Source organism: Chenopodium album, chromosome 5, assembly GCF_948465745.1.
Source record: "Chenopodium album chromosome 5, dcCheAlbu1.1, whole genome shotgun sequence".
In the NCBI taxonomy this organism is placed as follows: Eukaryota; Viridiplantae; Streptophyta; class Magnoliopsida; order Caryophyllales; family Amaranthaceae; genus Chenopodium; species Chenopodium album.
In genome coordinates, this window is record NC_137838.1 from 78,216,004 (window position 1) to 78,237,270 (window position 21,267).

At 34.4% G+C, this 21,267-nt stretch overlaps 1 protein-coding gene and 1 long non-coding RNA gene across 3 annotated transcripts; both read left to right on the forward strand.

The window, feature by feature from the left end:
• The first annotated feature begins 1,945 nt into the window (after window positions 1-1,945).
• Window positions 1,946-3,226, forward strand: LOC145631203 (protein MIZU-KUSSEI 1-like). The gene has a single exon (XM_081683299.1). It carries the CDS (start codon window positions 2,271-2,273, stop codon window positions 3,063-3,065), a length of 795 nt encoding a protein of 264 aa, XP_081539425.1. The 5' UTR covers window positions 1,946-2,270; the 3' UTR covers window positions 3,066-3,226.
• A 16,355-nt stretch (window positions 3,227-19,581) lies between these two features.
• LOC145631204 (uncharacterized) lies at window positions 19,582-21,019 on the forward strand. Of its 2 annotated transcripts, XR_014112371.1 has the most exons (4): window positions 19,582-19,771; window positions 19,863-19,964; window positions 20,291-20,444; window positions 20,552-21,019. It is a non-coding gene; the product is annotated as an uncharacterized LOC145631204 (long non-coding RNA). The 2 variants fall into 2 exon arrangements; XR_014112370.1 differs by having other exon boundaries at window positions 19,863-20,444.
• Window positions 21,020-21,267: the final 248 nt, after the last annotated feature.

Here is a 21,267-nt window from a genome sequence, read left to right on the forward strand (position 1 = left end):
GCACGGTTCTAATAAATATTTTTAATTAATTTAAGATTTTTTTATATGAAGATCATTCATCGGATATTTGAATAAAATTCCTAATATCATAAGATAATTTTTTTTTAAAAAAATTTTAACACTAAAGTTATCTTTTGTAGGTTTATTTATTTTACGTGGCGCTTGAATTTAAAATCCCAAACCTTATTCTTCAATTTTGCTTAATAAAAAATAAATGACAAATCATTTTATTTATTGATTAAAATCACTCCTTTGCAAATGCGTTTTTTTATATACTCGTTCTGTTTCAAAATGTTAGTCTCATCTAAAATCTTTTAACTATTAAAAAAAAAAGGGGGAATCTTCTAAATTTCTCTTTGTATATAAGGAAAAACATAGTGATATGAGATTTAGTTTTATTCGTTTCGATGAGTACATTTTTAATATCTAATTTTTATAATATCCATATATGTAAAAAAAGATAATTATTAGTTTTTTTAAATAATTTAAATTTAAATTGTTCACAATTCGTTATTTTTATCTATGTGGCAAAATTCTTAAATCTTATTCGTCACTTTTTCTTAGGTGGCGAGTGAATTTTTTAATTCTAAAATAAATTATTAATCTAAAATTTCATCGGTCAAAATAATACCTTTTTTTTTATGTGGCGCGTCGAATGCTCTCGAAAAATGCCTCTTTATTTATATATATATTAGATTTTAGTATTTTGTTATATATTGATATTTTTCATATTCTCTCTTCTTCTCACTTATACTCGCTTTTATACGTAAGATTTTTTTTTTTTTACTCTTTAATCAGCCACATACACTTCCATCATATTTTACTACTTTAAATTATTCCTTCTTAAGCTACGCACATAAAAAAAAAATGAAGCAAGTAATAAATTACAGAGGGAGTAATTTATACCCAAAGCTGTTTATAATCTTTATATCCTTCTATGGAGCTGTTTATTGCTCCCAATAGTTGCTTATATCTAATCCGAGTATGGAGCTGTGTTATATATAGCCTTTAGGAGGAATTGGAAGTTATGAAAGTTGATTATATGTATGTACTCTCTTTGTCATATTAGAGATCAGAAACATCAACTTAAGATGGACAATACTTGGAATTTTCTCTTTATCATAAAACTTTGAACGATGCACAATACTACTCCTTGAAACTGGAAGTCTGGAAGAAATCAAGTCTAAAAAACTCACAAAATAAATTACGAGTACAAAAGAATGTTGCTGTTAGGTGCATATATGAAAAAATTGATCTGTAACAAATAAAATATGAAAAAATTGATCTGAAGGTCCCATTGAAATAAAAAGTGGTCACTACCTCTAAATACGCACTGATCGAGGGCACATGCATGGTCTGTTAGTTTAGTCTTGACTCTTGAGTGTTTACATGTGCTTCTTAGGGCTTGTTTTTGTAGACTAAAATGAACTAAACTGAACTGAATTGAGCTTAACTGAACTGAGCTGAAATAAAATGAATTTTTATAAGAGAAGGAAATTAGGAGCTGAACTGAACTGAAAATAAACGTATAAGAACAGGCCCTTATTATTGCCATAAGATTGTGTTGCTACTCCCTTTGTTTTTATTAAAGTGTTCTATTTTAATTAAACATGTTTGTCGATTGATATAAAATTTTGATCAATAATATCCTTTTAAGTAAAGATTGATGTATGTAAAACTTTAATCAATAATACTCTAGTAAAATAATAATAATAATAGAATATGGGACGGCCTAATCTCACTCTTTCAAAAGAAAAATAGTTATTAAATATTAATGTATTCAACAATTACCCACAAAACTTATATGCATGATACTGATCGATCGATAAGGAGGGTGTTAATGGTGCTCAAATATTTTATATTTTCATTCACTTTCTTTCTGAACACATACTCTATGTGGTAGTGGAACTGTGGACTATGTCTCTATTTTTTTTTTTAAAAAAAAGGAAATAAAGAAAGAAAACATTGTATGGCCAACTTTCTAGTTTTAGCATGTATGAACTCTAATACAAGAGGAGGGTCCTCTCATTAAATAATAATAAAAAAAAATAATAAAAAAAAAAATCTCAATTAATATAAATGCTCCTTCAATTATATGTCCTTGGCACATACCTCTCCCTTCTCCTACAAACAAAGTTATAAATCATAATTGATCCACAATCTTAGAACTTCATTTTTATCACTAACAATTAAATAAACTCCCTATATATCCTTATTATTATTGCTAATATTCCTCCCTTCATCATCAAAAAATCCAAAAATATAATAAAATGCCATCCATTTATTCAATTCCATTAAAAAAACTCCAAAATCCATCTTCCTTAATTTCACTCCTACGTAACACAAACCCTAATTATGAAACTTCATCCAAAAAATCAACCTCTAAAAAACCCTCCTCCTCTAAAGGCGGTCTTTTAAAGATGTTCAAGTTGTTCCCCCTCCTTACATCCGGGTGTAAGGTGGTGGCACTACTCGCGAAGTCCCACCACCTTCGCCGTCCCATGATCTCCGATCATGCAACCATCATCACTCTCTTTGGCACGAGGCGAGGTCGTATAACCCTAGCCATCCAAGAAAACCCTCATAGCATACCTTTCTTTATGATTGAGCTACCTATCCTTAGTTCAACTTTTTACAAAGAAATGTCATGTGACATTTTAAGGGTTGCCCTAGAAAGTGAGACTAAAACACACAAAAAAAAGGTTATGGAAGAATTTGTTTGGGCTATTTATTGTAATGGTAGGAAAGTAGGGTACTCCATTAGAAGGACTCAATTGTCCGACGATGAAGTCCATGTTATGCAAATGCTTCACGGTGTGTCTATGGGTGCCGGAGTTTTACCTCCTTCACCTAATGATCATCAACAACGTCGTAGTCGTGATTATCGTAACGATGGTGATGATGAGAAGGTTGAGAAAGATGATGGTGATCAATTTACTTATTTGAGAGCAAGATTTGATAGAGTTGTAGGGTCTAAGGATTCTGAGGCATTGTATATGATTAATCCTGATTATTCTGAAGGGCCTGAGTTGAGTATTTTCTTTGTAAGAGGTTCCTTTAAGTAGATTTTTTGTGTTAATTTTTGTACTTAATTAATTATATCAATTCAAATCATATAAATGTAATATCTTTGTCAAGATAAGTTCCTTGATAAAAAGAAAGGTGCAAATCTACATGTACAATATTATTGCTATAAAAAAAATGCAAGGATATTTTTTTGTATTTATTTATTTGTTTGTTTTATGTCCACTAAAAAAAACATATTGTAAACTAGGACGTAAATTAAACATGTGAAATTGGATGAAGGTCTAATCGCTTATTATGGAGTATTTAAGTCCCCAATAACAAATCTAGTAAACAATTTGTCCTAACTTAGGATCGATGTAGTTGGCAAAACCTTAAGTTCCAACTTCCAAGCCATGTTTTGTTTATTGTACTTGTCATAATTATTGAGTACAAATGCACGAAGTATGTATTTCTTGTCTAAAAAAAGGTAGATAATTATACTACGTATTTAATAGCCGACACATCAAACTCGTATATTATTCCTATATACATCTACTATCGAATTAGACTTTGTGTCAATTTTTGTCTATATCATTATTTTTATATAGTAGCTTTACGTACACAAGATTAAAACTTATGTATGATTATATTTATAATTTTACCCATATTATAAATATTTGCTATTAAGCGAACTTAATACAATATTGCATCATTGCATGTATAATCTTATTATTAGGTAATTAGCTCTATCTCTAACTCCTATAGTTATACGAAGCTATCTATCATTTTGTTTGAACCAATTCAATGACTATAATAGTTTCACATAGAAATTAAAGTACATATACCTTTAAGTAAAAAGATTATAAAACTTACTATATTAAGTAAAAAAAAACATTGGCAACTACTCGGTTTTGTGGTTGAAAATAAACAATAATAATTGTCACATAATATTCACATATTGTTTTATTTATCCCTTAGCTTATTATAAATTAGGGAGCAATAATTAATACGACTTTTAGGTGTACAGAGAACCGTGTGACCAAATGATCAAATGCTGTAGAATTTGTTAGGACCAAATTTAAGATTGACAATTATGAGCTAATGAAATGATATAAATGAGTCATGACATGCAAATTAAGATAGCAATAACCAAGCAATTGGATTATGTATGTATGTTTGTGCTAAAAATAATTGATGGAAAAAATTCGATCATAATTATGTCTTAACTAAAAATATAAGGGAGTAGTGTGTATATGTACTCAATAATTGGTTTAGGTGTGGTTTGAGTCAGCTCATCAAAACAAAAAAGTTATGTGAGCCAGAAAATTTGGTAAGAGGCCAAATCAATATACCTTTCTCTATCAATGAGGGCTGGCTTTTAGAAGGTATGACATGTTTATTACTGTTGATTAGGGCAAGATTGATGATTTACCTAATCAAAAGACAAAATGATGGATTTTGTTAGGTTTTTTTTTTTTTTTTTTTAAATAAATTATTTAAAAGAAATTATGTAATTTATTTTTTATTTTTAAATGTAGATTATGTATTCCAGCCCTAACTAAATGGTTGGTTTTAGGGCGAATAAAAAGTGGCATACATTATAAGTGAGATAATCATATTTAAGCGTTATATGATTTATTTTGATGAAATAATATAGGCTAGAATGTTCACGAGAAATTATATCATAGAGCTTACAATAACTATAATCAATAAAACATTAAGCTCATCATCAAGATTTCAATCATATATATGGTGTTACGTAGTTTGTTCTTGAGAAGAATTTTACTTGTTTATAGTTTAACCATTTTAATTTAATAAACAAAACAAGCAAATATTTCAATGATTAGCTAACATTTATCAAAACAACAAAGAACATGGTTCGTATGGGAGCTAGATTCGTGTCACATAATTGGTTGAAAAAGCATAGATATACCTTGAGTAAGCACTATTTAAATTTCTCATTTCAAGTTCATTGTTTCCTTAAGGGTTCCACCAACTTTTTCATGTGTTTCTTTTTCCTTTTTCTTTATTCAATGGGTCGTTGTTTTCAAAGAAAAATAAAAAGGGTTAGATTCACGTAATGAAAATGTAAAATATGTGTTTGGAATGATTAAAACTAAAAAATAAACATATAAAAAACTTTGATTTGTAAACCTAAACCTTATAAAGTAGTTAAGGTTATCATAATAAACTCAAGGAGGAGATAGCATATACCAAGCCTTCAACCTGCGCCAAATAAAAGAAAAGTACTTATTCTTAAACAAAATCAAACAAATGCATGCATGGTATTAAGAGTCAAGTTTAACACTCATATAATCACAATTTCATTCTTAGTTCCAAACTCATACCATCTTATCTTATAGATCAGTACAAGCGAATTTCGAACTGCTTTTCAAGAATAGTGAAGATCAAACATGGGGCCTTACTTAGAATAAGTGGTAATGTCAAGATAAGATTATATGAACAAGCATAAATATATAATAAAGGTATACATATGAAGTGGGAAAGGAGGAAATAATGAAATTGAAAGGTCGTTAAAAAAAGATGGGATTAAAAGTGAACTGTTAATGTTGGGGAATTGCATGTGCTTCTCTGATCATCACATTACATATCAACATCTATCTCTTTGCTTTTTTTTTTTTACACTTTACAATCCCATCATCTCTAAACCAAAACAAGAAAATGTATGTTACTTCTTTGCATTCAGACTTGAGAGTAGGGGTGTCAATTCGGTTAAACAATTCAGGTTTGGGTTGGGTTTATCAGTTTTGGGTTATAATGGGTCGGTTTATAACGGGTTGAAATAATAAACGGGTCGGTTTGGGTCGGTTTTGAAAATTATCAGGTTAGATCGGTTTGGTTTTTTTTAATTGCAGTTTTTATTCGGATCGGGTCCTTATCGGGTCGGGTTCTAGTCGTTTCGGGTCATAATCAATTTGGGTTGAACCGAGTCAGTTTGAAAACGAGTTTAGCCCGTTTAATGTGGGTTTCAGTTAAAAACAGTTCGGGTCTTAATCAGGACGGGTCGTAATTGGTTCGGGTCATAATCAGTTTGGGTTTAACTGGGTCGGTTTGAAAATGGGTTTCGGTTCAAAACAGATCGGGTGAAATCGGGTCCAAACATTATCGTTTCAGGTTATAATCGGTTTAGATTGAACTTGGTTGGTTTGAAAACGAGTTAACCCAATTTGAAGCGGGTTTCTAATCAAATCATATCGGGTTAAAATTGAGTCGGATGATTATCGAGTCGAATTAGTCAGATAACGGGTAGGAACGAGTCATGTTATAATCAAGTCAAGTCATAAATAAGTTGAGTTTATCGAGTAGTGGGTTGAAAAAGATTAGATCATAAACATATTGGATAACAGGTTGTAAATGACTCAGTCATAACGGGTTACGGGTTTAAACGGTTTGTTCACAACGGGTTACGGGTCGTAAACGGTTCGGTCACAACGGGTTACGGATTATAACTGGTTCGGTCACAACATGTTACGGGTTGGAACGATTTAGGTTTATTGGATTTTTATCGGGTTTTAACGGTTTTCGGTTTAAAACGGGTCGGGTTACTATTGGGTTTAAATGTAATCGGTTTGGGTTGCTTTCAATTTCGGGTTGTAACAGTTTGGCTTGATAACGGGTCGGGTTAGTAACGGTTTGCACAAATTCGGTCAGTTCAGTTTTGGGTTTGAAAAAATTAGGTCAGGTCAGTTTTCGGTTTCCAAAAAACGGGTTTTAAACAGTTCAGTTCCTTTTCGGATCTGAGTAGAACATAATAATTTAGTTTCTCGTAGAAAAAAAAATGAAAATAGATTTGATGTTTGGAGTTGAAGGGTTTTCATTTGGAAAATTGGAAACTAATAATCCCACATTTGCCTTTTTTACTCAAAATAATCTCACATTTGCCTTTTTTACTCAAAATAATCCCACATTTTCGAAATCCCAAAATAATCCCATTCGAAATCCCAAAACAATCCTACCTTATACCCTTATCTTCTTAAAACAAGCCTTTTACCAATTCGTGAAATTGGTAACTTGTTTTAAAAATGCCTTATACTCTCACTCCAAAAAACGCCTCTCCTGCGCCGGTTCATTTTGATTTGGTTTATTATTGAGAGATTGGGAGGTGGATTAGGGAATGGGAGGGTCCACGACTAGGATGGTTGATGAGCGACGACCCGGTGAGATTAAGCTGGGCGGTGGAGGTGCTGATGGGGGAAGGGCTGGTGTTTAGGCTTATCTTTTTTAATCAAAAAAAAAAATTAATTTTAATTTTTTTAAACTTTTTCCTTTATTTTTCTAGACCAATAGAAATGCGACATATGTAATTAAATTTTTTTTGTAAAAAAAATTAACCTATTTATTAGGTTACTAGTTATCAGGGACTACTAGTGGCAAACTGACCCCAAAGTTACATTATTAAAAAATCAACCTTAGTTGGGATTATTAGAATTAAATCGCTTATACTTAGGATTATTAAATGTTTTTTTTTTTAATATTAGGCCAATCATGGGCTGACATGTAGCATTTAAAAAATAATAATGTACCCTTTGTTTTTGGGACTAATGGAGGCCAAGTCAGGACATAGTTAGGATTATTAAAAAATAAATCTTAGTTGGGATTATTTGAAATAAATCGGCAATAATTGAGATTATTAATGTGCATTTTTCCTATTTTTAAAGGAAAATTTGCCAAGAATAATGGGAGAGTCTACAGTACATGACAAATACCGCTATGTACTATAAACGTTATGTACTGCTATGCATTGCTAAATTATATATATAGGTAAATTATAATTAAAAAAACACTTAACTCTGATTATTTTATTTTCACGTTCTTCAATTTTTTTCTCCTTCGCTTATTTTCATTCATCACAATTAAAGCTTGAAGTAAATTGTAATTTGGGGACAACTTTATTCCACATCTATAATTTAAAGATTCAATTGATGTAATTTATTAGTTTTTTTCAATATCAATCTGTCTTTTTATTAACCTGAAATGTAACCCTAATTTTAGTTTTAAAAAGAAAAACGTAACCTTAATCTCGAATTCTCGATCAACACGCATTTGTTAGGTTATCTTCTTCTTCTCCCTCGTGATTCTCCTCTTTTTTTTTTTTTTTTTTTTTTTTATATTGTTAATGTTAATTCAATTTTTGCAAACCCTGATTTAATTAATTACAGTAGTGTATATAATTAATGGTGAAGGAGATGATGTTAAAAACACAACTGCCACTTTATTATACCTAGCATCTTATATTTTGTGTAGCAAGAGGTAGAAATCTTGCTAAATGATCGACTACATTTTGCACAGTACATCGTATTTTTTTTTTTATTAATTTTAGTTTATGATTGATGATTGACCTGACATCAAAGTTAATAATTTTATGTTTTAGTGTTTATTTCTAGTTCTATGATAAGTTGATAATTATAATGAAATTTGAGATAGATTTATATAATTTGAAAACAAAGATTTAAACTTCGTATTATTTATGTTTCAAAATCAGTTTATTTATCAAGAAATTGCTACTGTATTCGTAGAATAGCCTAGCTTCTAGTGCTGTCCATAAACATCTTATTTGTATCTAGCTCGGTTTGTTTTGTAGAATTAATATATGAAGTAAATAAGATAACCGTGTATGGCACGGGACCTAATCTAGTAGAATTAATAAAATTAAGTTTACAAGAATGAGTAACTATAACTTTGGTGGATCTAATAAATTGATAAAGATTCAAAATTGATAAGTATTTTTGTATATAAAGTAGTTCTACAAATAATCTAAATATCTCTACCACGTAATAGTGCACCTACGCGTCTCCATCGACGTTGTTTTTTGACCGGAAGACCGAGAGCTAACTATCGAGACTTTGGGTTATCCGGACATATCCTTCGTGAAATGGTTCATACATGTTTGTTGCCAGGGGCAACAAGATCGAGTTGGTAAGCATAAAAAAATATTTTCATTTCTATGATCATCGTCGATCGTAGATAGACCCTTTACCATTCTGTACAAATGGGGTATTCTATTTGTACAGATAGGGTAGAGGGCACATTCCTTTTTTGTTTGTCAATCCCTTCCCAACTTTTTTTCGACGCGGGGTAGAGTAGTTTGGTAGCTATAGAGTAGTGTTTTTTATATATAAAGTGTTTTTTTATATATAAAGTAGTCCTACGAGTAATCCATAGAGGTTGTATGATGTGAAATAAATAAAAATTTAAAAATATGAGAAAGAAAAAAAAGATGGTGATCACAAAGATTTGATCCTTGAACTACTAATCAAAGTGATAATGCAATTTATCACCATCTTAGCTAAAGTCAACTTGTGTTTAAAAAATGCAAAAAATAAATAATATATTTTATTAAATTTATTAGTGGTACATTGCGGTACGTTGCTTTAGTGGTACATAGCGGTACGCGTCATTTACTGTAGAATTTTCGAAGAATAATATCACCTTTCAGCCATCTTCCAAAAATGGAACCACCTTTCGTTTAATTCAAAATAATACCACCTTTCACATGGTTCTTCTATAAATGGAACGTGACCTGTTGGTAACCTGTTAATTAGGTTACCAGTGACATGTGTCACAATTTCATTGGCTAATTTATTTTTTTAATAATTTTGATTTTAAAAAATGTAAAAAAAAAAAAAAAAACCTTGGTTTTTTTTTTTTAAAAAAAAATGGTTTCCCTACAGAGCCACATCCTCCTTTCATCGGAAACCACCATCCCTTACTTTCGGGCCCTCTTATCTCCCATTTTCCGGCTCCTTCTCCCCTTTCCTTCCCCATTTTCGGATCCCTCATCTTGATAACAACCTCTCGAAACCCTTATCTACTGAAAACTACTAAACCACCTCCTCGAAAGGCCGAAACTAACCTTAACCTATCGAAACTTATGGTTGTGTGAAGAGGAAGGGGGAGGGGGACTGAAAGCGGAAAGCGAAAGGGGAGTATGGGATAAAAACGGAAAAGTAAAAGGAAGGGAGGCTTGAAATTAGAGAAGGGAATGGGAGGGTGGCTGAAATCTTAAAAGGGGAAGGGGAATCGGAAAAGGGGAAAGGAGGGGTCGGAAACGAAAAGGGAAAAGGTAAAGGTGGCCAAAATCGAAAAAAAGGAATAAGAGAGGGGGCTGAGAACGGAAAGGGGTAGGGGATGGGGTGGTTTTCTGTGGGCAGTGGTATGTTGGTGGTGGTCCGGTGGCCGACAGGGGTTGGGTAGGGAGAATTTTTTTTTTTTTTCAGTTTTTTTTTTTTTTTAATATGTATATTTTATAATTTTAATTTAAAATCATTATTGTTAAAGACAAATGTTTTTAAAAAACCTTGGTCAATCAAAATATGACACGTGTCAATTGCTACTTGTAAAACAGGTCACCGGTTTTTTGTTCCATTTATAGCAGATAGGCATTAAAGGTGGTATTATTTTGAAATAAACAAAAGGTGGTTTCATTTTTGGAAGATGGCTGAAAGGTGGTATTATTCTTGACAAATTTTCCATTTTTAAATGTAGTTTCAAAAAATTTTAAACTTATATAATTCAAAAGGGATATTATTTATGTTGATTGATATTAGTAATGTTTCAATATTGTATAATACTTTTACTTTTTAATTCATATTTAGTCTGTAAGTCTACATATATCATCCGTTCATTTACAATGCAATATGGTGGTAATTACACTTCTTAATTCACAATTTAAGTCTTTTGTTTAAGAAATTTAATAATTATATAATTTAAACCACTGATTTTTATTTTGTAAGAAAATTAACTTTTCGGAGTGGGAAGGGAAAATGAAGAAAAGGGAAATTATATATATATATATATATATATATGACAATTATATATATTAACAATGTGCAGTATAACCGATAGTTAATTTTACGTAATTTGTTAATTTTAATAATTTAAATATAATTTGTTTCACGTTATTTGAACCCAATTATAAAAATAAAAAATGTAGTTTTGTCAAGTGTCAGTTTTATCATTATTTTTTGCAATGAAATAATTTCAACAATTGTTTTAATAAGAGAAGAAAATGGTAGAAAAAAGTGAGCATTTTATATTGTAAATATAGTAAAAATGAGTTTTTAAATTTTAAGATGGTAGAAAAGCCATATTCCTGATTATTGATTTTTGTATGTATATTAATTTTTCTCTCTTTCTTAAACAAGATGAGTTTTGTATGTATATTAATTTTTTTTCTCTCTTTCTTTAACTGGATGATGTCGACATTACGTACAATGACCCGATTCTTTGAGTTCGTACAGACTCAAGTTAAGGGTCATTTGTTTATGAAGGCATAACAATCATCCAACAACATCAAAACAAAGCCCATAAGAGGTGTTATGTGGGGAGAAGTATATATCAAATGACGTTGATTTGATTTTATCTTCTTAGGACGACTTCGTCATCCACAATCTTCTGCCTGACCTTAACCCAATCATCCATTACCCACCCAATTACTGCAACCCGGTAAATTTGTTTTTTTTTTTTTTTTTTTTTTTTTTTTTTTTTTTTTTTGTTACTTTAACTTATGGTTTGTTATAAGGAAATGATGTAAGTGGGAGGGCCATTTTAGACAGTCTACTTACAAATTAGTTATAAAAAGCTTGGGGAATAAGTTAGGGAGTTTGTTAAACAAAATGTTATAAATAAGAGAAGATTAGGAAGAGATTATTACGTTGAATATTGACGAGTGATTTTGGGTTAGCTTTACTAAGCTAAATTGAGAGAGAATCCACCTCTCAAAAGTGGAGTTATCATACATAACTGTTGTAATTCAGTTTATTAATCAAGTATCATCTTCTTCGATCTTCCTAATTTTTGCCATTAATGATGCTTAAGCTATGCTGATTCATAGCATTTGTGCTATGAATTAACTTAGCATAGGGCAGGTGATGAAATGTGAAAATTAAAAATCGTCCCCCCCCCCCTAAATTACCACCCTTTCCTTTCCATTATTGTTAGATTTCACTAGAAATTGAGAAGGGTATGCAAGGAGCTACCACATGGCGTAATCACATATGTGAGGAAGTGCAAGAAAGGACACAAGTGAGCACAAACTACTATAAGGGGGGTAGGCGTATCCTTGACAGCTTTTGTTTGTTTGTATTTTTGGATGCTTATTTATATATAAAAATAGGGAAGAAGGTTAGGGTTGAGTAGCTTAGGTAAGTGGCTGCATTGGCCGAGTTCACTTACAACACCTCTTACCATGCATCAACCGGGTTAACGACCCCATTCAAGGTGGTGTATGGTAGAGATCCCCCAAAGCTGCTGAAGGTAGGGCGAGGCCAAACTTATACTAATAAAATTACTGCAACTCTTCAATATTTGTAACAAATTGCTCAAAGTCGTCGTTGTCTACATTGATGTGTCGATTTAACATCTAATGCAACTTATACTAATCCATTGCCGCAAAATACGATCTCATGGACCCAACAATGGTGCACGCTGGCTAATCAAAGCCAATACAATTACATTATTAAAGGCAATGAGCCAATAATCCATCCATCTTGTCAAAAATAGTCCTACGGATTAATGGTTTTCATTAAATATTAATTCAAGTTGAGCACTTGAATATTACATGGAAATAATCAAATTAACAGATTAATGTACATGGGGTAGGTGGATGGTAATGGATGTATTGAAGGAAACTATTTCCGTGGCTTTTCCATTCCATGATCCTATCAATACATACAATATACTAGCCTTATCTCAAGGCACTAATCTAGCTACAATATAGGAAACAGCTATATACGAAGCACAATAATAGGAACTAGAATATACAAAGTCAATGATATATTATTCTAATATATCTTAACACACCCCCTTAGTCAAAGCGGGAGGAGGACGGACGCTTAGACTATCTCGAAAATCTTCAAATAATACCCGTGGTAGTCCTTTCGTGAAGATGTCCGCAATTTGGTGCCTAGATGGAACATGGTGGACTCGGACCTCGTCTCTAGCCACTTTCTCACGAACGAAAAGAATGTCCATCTCAATATGTTTGGTACGCTGATGATGTACCGGATTACCCGAAAGGTAAATAGCACTCACATTATCACAATATACCAAGGTTGCCTTCTTAATCAGACAATGTAACTCCAAAAGTAATTAAGTTTCTAAGCCAACACGACTCGGAAACTACATTAGCAACACCCCTGTACTCTGCCTCAGCACTAGACTTAGATAGAGTAGCCTGTCGTTTCGAGGACCAAGAAATCAAATTATCACCCAAATACACACAATATCCGGATGTGGAGCGTCTCGTATCCGGACACCCGGCCCAATCTGCATCTGTATATGAGACAAGAGAAGAAATAGAAGTGGATACAGATGCAAACCATGATCAATAGTGCCCTGTACATAACGAATAACCCGTTTGAGAGCAGCCATATGCTTCTCCTTCGGATCATGCATATGTAAGCAAACCAGTTGGACCGCATATGATATATCCGGTCTAGTAAATGTGAGGTATTGCAAGGCCCCTGCAAGACTACGATACAATGTAGGGTCGGCACAAGGAGAACCTATAGAACTGTCCTTCGGTTTCACCTCAACAGGTGTAGCCGAAGGTTTACACGAAGCCATCCCTGCTCGGTCAATAATTTCCTCTGCATATTTGCGTTGTGACAAAAATAATCCACCCTTATGTCTTGTCACTGCTATGCCAAGAAAATAATTAAGATGACCCAAGTCCTTCATAGCAAATTCCGAGCTAAGAAGGGACATAATAGAACGCCGCAGAGTATCAGAAGAAGCAGTAAGAGTAATGTCATCAACATATAATAGCAAATAAGCCACATTCTTCCCCTGACGATAAATAAATAGAGAATTGTCACTCTTACTATTAGTGAAACTAATAGAAGCAACAACATCTGCAAACCTCTTATACCATGCCCGGGATGCCTGCTTAAGACCATATAAAGACTTTCGTAACAAACATACATAATCAGGGTGAGTATGATCACGGAAACCAAGAGGTTGATGCATATATACTGTCTCATTAAGCTCACCATGTAAAAAGGCGTTCTTGACATCAAGGTGATGTATAGGCCAAGACTTGGATAAAGCAAGGCTAAGAACAGTCCGAATAGTAGCCGGTTTGACAACCGGACTAAAAGTCTCCCCACAATCAATGCCAACCTGTTGTGTTTTGCCATCACCTACAACACGGGCTTTCAAAAGAACCGTCAGACTTCACCTTATGAGTAAAAATCCACATAGAACGAATAACATTAACATCAGGCGGACGGGGCACCAACTCCCACGTCTTATTTTTAATAAGAGCATTATATTCATCATCCATGGCCAGTTTCCAATTCGAGTCAGTAAGAGCAGAAATGGGGTTACGGGGAAAAGGGGATTTCGTAACATTAGTCGTCATAGCACTGAAATTTTTATATTTCGGGTTGGGCTTGACTATACCATTTTCACCACGAGTTACAATAGTAGAAGAGGAGGGTTGTGGATATGAGTTAGGTGGGAGAGGAGCCGTGGAGGTATTTGGGTCAACTGGTTGGGTAGGACTCAACTGGGCAGTGGCTGATTGAACAGGCCCACGGTCCGGCGGGGCCCTATTCTGTCCACCAGTGACTTGCGTGCTAGGAGAGAATGGGGAAGGACTTGGGAGCCGAACTGGGCTTAGAGGAAAGGAAATAGAGGGGAGCCGAACTGGGCTTGGAGGAGAGGAAGGACAGGGAGGCCCAGTTCGTGTAAATGGAGTAGGAGAGGGGGCCGTAGAGGGCAACCCAGAAGATTGCAAATGATGAGCAACATATGGGGTGAGTCCATCACCCAAAAAGTCATAATCATGGGAAGAGGGAGTATACAAATTTGCAAAAGGAAAAATATTCTCATCAAACATAACATGCCGGCAAATAATTATTTTATTAGAAGATAAATCAAAGCATTTGTAACCCCTATGATTCGGCGGAAATCCCAAAAAAAAACACGGTGTTGATCTAGGTTGAAGTTTGTTAATGGTGGTAGACGGAATCAAGGGATAACACAAACACCCAAAAACACGTAAGTGAGAGTAAGAAGGGTCCTTTTGGTATAGAACTTTGATTATATTCTAGAAATTTACTTGGTAGAATATTATGGAGATATGTTGCCATTTGCACAGCATGATGCCTAAATGACGGGGGTAAAGAAGCATGAGCAAGGAGAGTACGAATGATATTATTCAATGATCTAATTTTTCTCTCGGCCTTACCATTTTGTGAAGAGGTATGGGGACATGAAAGACGGAAAGACATGCCATTAGACTCACATAAAGCCCAGAAAGAACCATTATCATATTCCCGCCCATTATCACATTGAAAGGTTTTAATAGGTCGTTCGAATTGGGTACGAATAAATGCTTGGAAAACTAAAATTTTGTCAAACACATCCGACTTTTTAGCTAAGGGAAAGGTCCACAAAAATTTCGAATAATCATCCAATACAAGCATATAATAACGATGACCCAAAGAACTTAAAACAGAAGATGTCCATAAATCACTATGAATAATATCAAAAGGCATAAAAGTACTAGAATTCGATGAAATAAACGACATTTTAATGTGTTTACCAAGTACACAAGAATGACAAATACTAGCACTAGAATCACGAGTACATTCAATGCTTTTATTACTACGAAGAGCCTTTAAAATAGAAGGACCCGGGTGTCCCAATCGATCATGCCAAAGTGAGGAAGCTAAAGCTGTGAAGGTTGATGGAGTTGAATTTGTGAAAGTGGTAGTGAGGGGATAAAGATCTCCTTGGCTATCACATCTCATTATTGGCATCCCCGTCCGATAATCCTTCATAGAAAAACCATAAGGCTCAAACTCAACGGTCACACAGTTATCAGTGGTAAACTTCCTAACACAAAACAAATTTTTAATTATTTTGGGAGCATGAATGACATTAGTAAGGGACAAAGGTGGGTTTGGGGAAGGCAATGTAGTATGACCACAACCATGAATTGGAATTGTATGACCACTACCAACAACAATACCATTATGATGATTGCTCAAATTAAAATAAGACGAGATATTACCATTGGAGGATGTCATGTGGGAGGTTGCACCGGTGTCCATGTACCACGAGGGATCGGGTTGGCTCAACGTCATGGTGTGCATCGCCGATTCAAGATCCGTCTAGACATATGGCATGGACTGCTGTTGCGGAGAAGCCATGTAGGCTTGCTGTGGGCGTGGGCCCAAAACCCCCTGCAGTTGTCTTATTGGGCCCTGCTGACGAGCCCAGCCTTGGGTGGGAAATGGGCAAGGAGGTGCAGCCTAAGGAGCCCAACCCCAAGGTTGGTACGGTTGATGCGCCTGCTGCCATGGTGGAGGGGCAGCCCAGGCCTGCTGCTGTTGTTGCGGACCACCGCGGCTGGGTTGCTGTCCACTAGAGCTCTGGCCGCCACCACTACCGTCGGTACTGGTACCTCGACCACCGCCACCGGATTGTTTGCGACCACCCGATTTTTTCTGATTTTTGTTCTTGCCCCGAGACATACCCGAATCCCCCCCGGAATTGGCAGCATCACGAGGAGCACTCACCATCATAGCAGAAGCCGACGCCGTTGCAACTTTCTTCACCAAGCCTGCCTCCTCCAATGTGAGCATGGAGCGGGCTTGGTAAAATTGAGGAAGAGGATTGCTTTGCCTTATCAAAGTTGCAACCCCATTGTACGGTTCGGTTAAACCGGAGAACAATTGAAGGACAAGGCTGTTGTTATCCACCGGTGCCACAACATTTTTCAATTGGCCGGAGAGACTCTTGAGTCATTGACAATACACCGAGACGTTAGGGAAATCCTCCATATCAGTGTTAGAGAATTCATGTTCAAGAGTCACGGCACGGGAATTTTGATTGTCTTGGAATATGTTTTTGAGTGTATCCCAAGCCTCCATTGCCGTCGAATCAGGTTCAATTCCATAATTGTGTGCATAAGGTCCCTCAAAATTGTGGAATAAATCCACCCAAGAACGGTTGCATCCAATGTCGACCATAACTCCTTTTCCTCATCGGTCGAAGGGGCAGCCACCTTCTTTTTCAGAGCAATAATATGGTCTAGAACCTTGTGAGATCGAGCATTAATTTTGAAAAGTTCTGCCCAAGCAGAGTATTCGACATTCTCCATTTCAAGAGTAATAGGAATGTTGCTTTTGATATTTGACACTGTAAAGGCCGGATGAAAAGTGTGTTTGGATTCGGCCATGGCTGCAGTGCAAAAGGGATAAGAGAAGAAGAAGAAGAAGAAGAAGAGAAGGGAGAAGAGAAAGAATGGCGGAACAGGACAGTAGGATGCAGCGGAAGAAACCCTATACTGTTGATACCATGAAGGAAACTAATTCCGTGGCTTTTCCATTCCATGATCCTATCAATATATACAATATACTAGCCTTATCTCAAGGCACTAATCTAGCTACAATATAGGAAACAGCTATATACGAAGCACAATAATAGGAACTAGAATATACAAAGTCAATGATATATTATTCTAATATATCTTAACATGTATTATTGATTGTTTGTGGGAGATAGAACCAATTAAGAATTTATACATGTGGGATTAGTGAAATATTAAATTAATAGTGCTCGACCAATCCCAAACTAGAATTGGAAGTGTATGTTGTACTTGTAATTAATAAGGGATGAAAGAGGTAGGTGTTGTAAGTATTTATAAACAAAGGAGTAATATGAAGTATATACCATGTATAAGTGATCATTGGGTGGTTCGGGCCGGGCCTAAGCCTAAAAATCCAAACCATCAAATCGGGTCAGGCTAAGGTTCAGGCCGAATATGCTTGTCCAAATCCATAAATTTTGACCGAGCCTAACATGCACGGCTTTTCGAGCCAGACCAAAAAAAACAAAAAAAAATGTGTAGAATGCTTCGGGCTGAATTATTTTAAGTCCATGGCTCGCGAATTCGAGCTAGCCGTCAGGCCGGGCCCATCTTGAACAGGTTTAATATAGAGTGGTACTTTTAATTACTTACTGGGGATTTGACATACGCGATGTGGCTAGTAGCTTGAAAAGAATTTTCATAATTGTCCTTAATATCGATCCTATGCCTATTTGCATGGTATTTTATTACAATTATTTGGATATAGGCGATAAATATGTTTTTTTTTTTTTTTTGTTGTGTAATTGTGCAATTTTGAAACTTTTATAGAGTTAATTTACATTTATTGAGGAATCAACAAATTAAAAAAAAAATGTTTTAGAAATATAATTGTTTGATATATTTAAAGAAGTTATTAGGAAGAATCAACTAAATGAGGCATTGCACAGAAATGGAGAGTAAAAGACATATGGAGTAGCTTTGAATATAATTGAAATGAACACAACTTTTTATTTAAGAATAATCACTCAAATTAGCCTAAATTGAGCATTTAATTTTTTTTTTAAAGCATAATAGGAAAACATAAAAGAGCTTCTCAAGCTTTTAAATGGGGGCAAATATGTAAAGAAATATTTTTAGGGGTACATATATCCGCACGCACACTATATATAAGAGTTCTCTCAAACTTTTTTCTATCGGTAGGAAAGTAATAAGAAAAAAAAAAAGTAAAGAGTTCTTGAAATTTTTAAATGAAGACAAATATGTAATCAAATATTTTTTTAGGGTATATATATTCCCATACTATTCATCAAAGCACTCTCAAACATTTCAAAAGGAAGTTATTCTTAAATAATAAATAAAGATCATATGACTAAACCCACATAATTTTTTAATCCAAAATCTATAATTATAATTAAGAGAATTTGATCATGTGACCTTAAATTTTCACGACTGCACAAACATAGATATTAAATACATTGCTGCCAATCTGCAATGTTCATTTTCCTTTCGCCCTTTCCTTCTCTACTTATTTGGCCTATATCAGATACTCCCAATTCCCAAATGGAAAAAAGGTACCCACCAAATCAAGATATACTAATCTGTTGCAATTTAATAAGGAAAAAGCTAATGCGCCTCCGGGGCGTTAGATAAGAGAATTAAAATGCAAATATTAGAGTAAAATTAACATTTAATTACACCGAACGACGCGTGATTTTGTCATGAATTCCTAACTTAATACCATTTCAACCAATATAATTTATTGTTATCTAACGCCCCGGGGCGCTCGTGAACAAGATCAATTTAATAATCAGATTATCATTCTTTTTACAGTGACTAGGTTCTCATAAAAACTGTTTTTCATACATTTGACAGGAGAAAATGAAGTCAACAGAAGATTAGCAAAACTTGGTCTAAAATTCAACTATCAAGTCGTTGAGGAAGCAACAAATTTCTTTGACCCATTGAATAAACTCGGCCAAGGTGGAGCAGGAATACTTGTATTCAAGGAGGATGCTCCAGTTTCCCATTGTGAGAAACAAAATTCTCACATGGCATTTTCGTAAATAAATTAACAACTTTATTTAACTTTATTCAACTGTGAAGCCCACAATAATGAAAAAGTAGTTGATTTATTCACGAAAATGCCCCCATGAGAAACAACTTTCGTTTCTCCCAATGAGAAATAGGGAATTTTCCGTATTCAAGGGGACACTCCCAAATGGTCAAGCAATCGCTGTTAAACGAATGTACGTTTTTTCAACACAACACAGTGGGCAAAGGAATTCTTCAACGAAGTAAACTTAATCAGAGACATTCAACACAAGAATCTTGTTAAGCTGCTAGGATGTAGCATTGAAGGGTCTGAAAGTCCCCTGGTCTACGAGTTCATGCCTAAGAAGAGCCTTGATCACCATCTCTTTGGTATTGCTTATTTTTTTCCCATCCATATTCCAAATACAGGAACTTGCATGAGATTTTTGGTTCATATATAAATTGTTTATTCTGTAAAAAGGGGGTCAGAATCTGAATTGGAAGCAAAGATTGCAGATTTTGGTTTGGTAAGGTCTATTGCTTCAGGTAGGAGTCATCTGAACACCGGAATTGCTGGAACACTGTAAGTCATCAAAAACCAATCTATTGTGTAATTTTGTTGATTGAAAGTTACTTCCTGCTATAACTCCAAAGGAGCCATTTAATTCACTTGCTGATATATCCGGCTTGGTTTCCTTCTCCTTTTACTGAACTGAAATTGTTTTAACTGATTATAACTGATTTTTACCAATAAAAACTAGTTCTTATTGATTCACTAGTGCTTTTTGTTATATGCAATTACTGAGTAAAACTGATTTTTTTACTGAAGTTTTGTTCTAAGTTGGAGAGAATGAGGCCTAAATTCCGCAATTATAAATCTTAAGACATGACTAGCTAGGGATTTTGTAGTGTTGCTGGTGCAGCGGATACATGGCTCCAGAGTATTTGGTTCAAGGACAACTTACTGAGAAAGCAGATGTTTACAGTTTTGGGGTACTTGTTCTCGAGATAATAAGTAGTAGGAAGAACGGATTCATACAGGATTCACTATCCCTTCTACAATGTATATGCTTCAAATCACCATAAATTGTGTATGATAGTAATGAAACTATTATAATCATCTCTGTTTCTTCATCTTGAACATTGCTGAGACTTCTTGTTGTTTTACAGGTTTGGAATCTCTACAGATTAGACAGACAATATGATTGTGTTGACCCTTACTTGGGTACCGAGTTTCAGGAGGAGGTATTAAAAGTGCTTCAGATAGGTCTTCTCTGCACTCAAGCTTCAGTCCCTTAAAGACCATCCATGGCTCAGGTGGTTGACATGCTAACTAGTGGAAATTGCGAGATACCAACACCGAATCAACCTTTATTCCTCAATACCAATTTGTTTGGAAGTACCGGCCATTTTAGTGGAAAACGTCACATTAGAACTAGCTTAGACTCACTTCCCCTCATTCAAAACCAAGATGAGAAAAAATAAATGCAAGTTTCATATTTGTATACCAAAAGCTTCTGCTGTATTTGCTGTCTACTCCTGTATTATTCTTAAAGGTGTTACTATTACGAGTATTAGGGACAGTAGTGTTACAGTTTAGGAAAATACAATTCTCTTAAGAACCTTATAAAAATCAAATCCAAGATGTTGTTTATAGAAGGTTTTTAAGAGAATGAAGGTTATTATAGTATACCAAGCTGCAGTTGCATACACTGTAAGATGGCCATGTCATGAATGCTTTCACTCTAACAAGTTTCATCCTGAATCTTATCCCTTTTAAACTGTTAACCATTCAATTTTCGTCTATTCCTTTGGTAGTTGCATTATGACGGAAAAAGTATAAACAGCTAACAAGTTAGAAACCCGTTGCCCAAAAAAATAAGAAA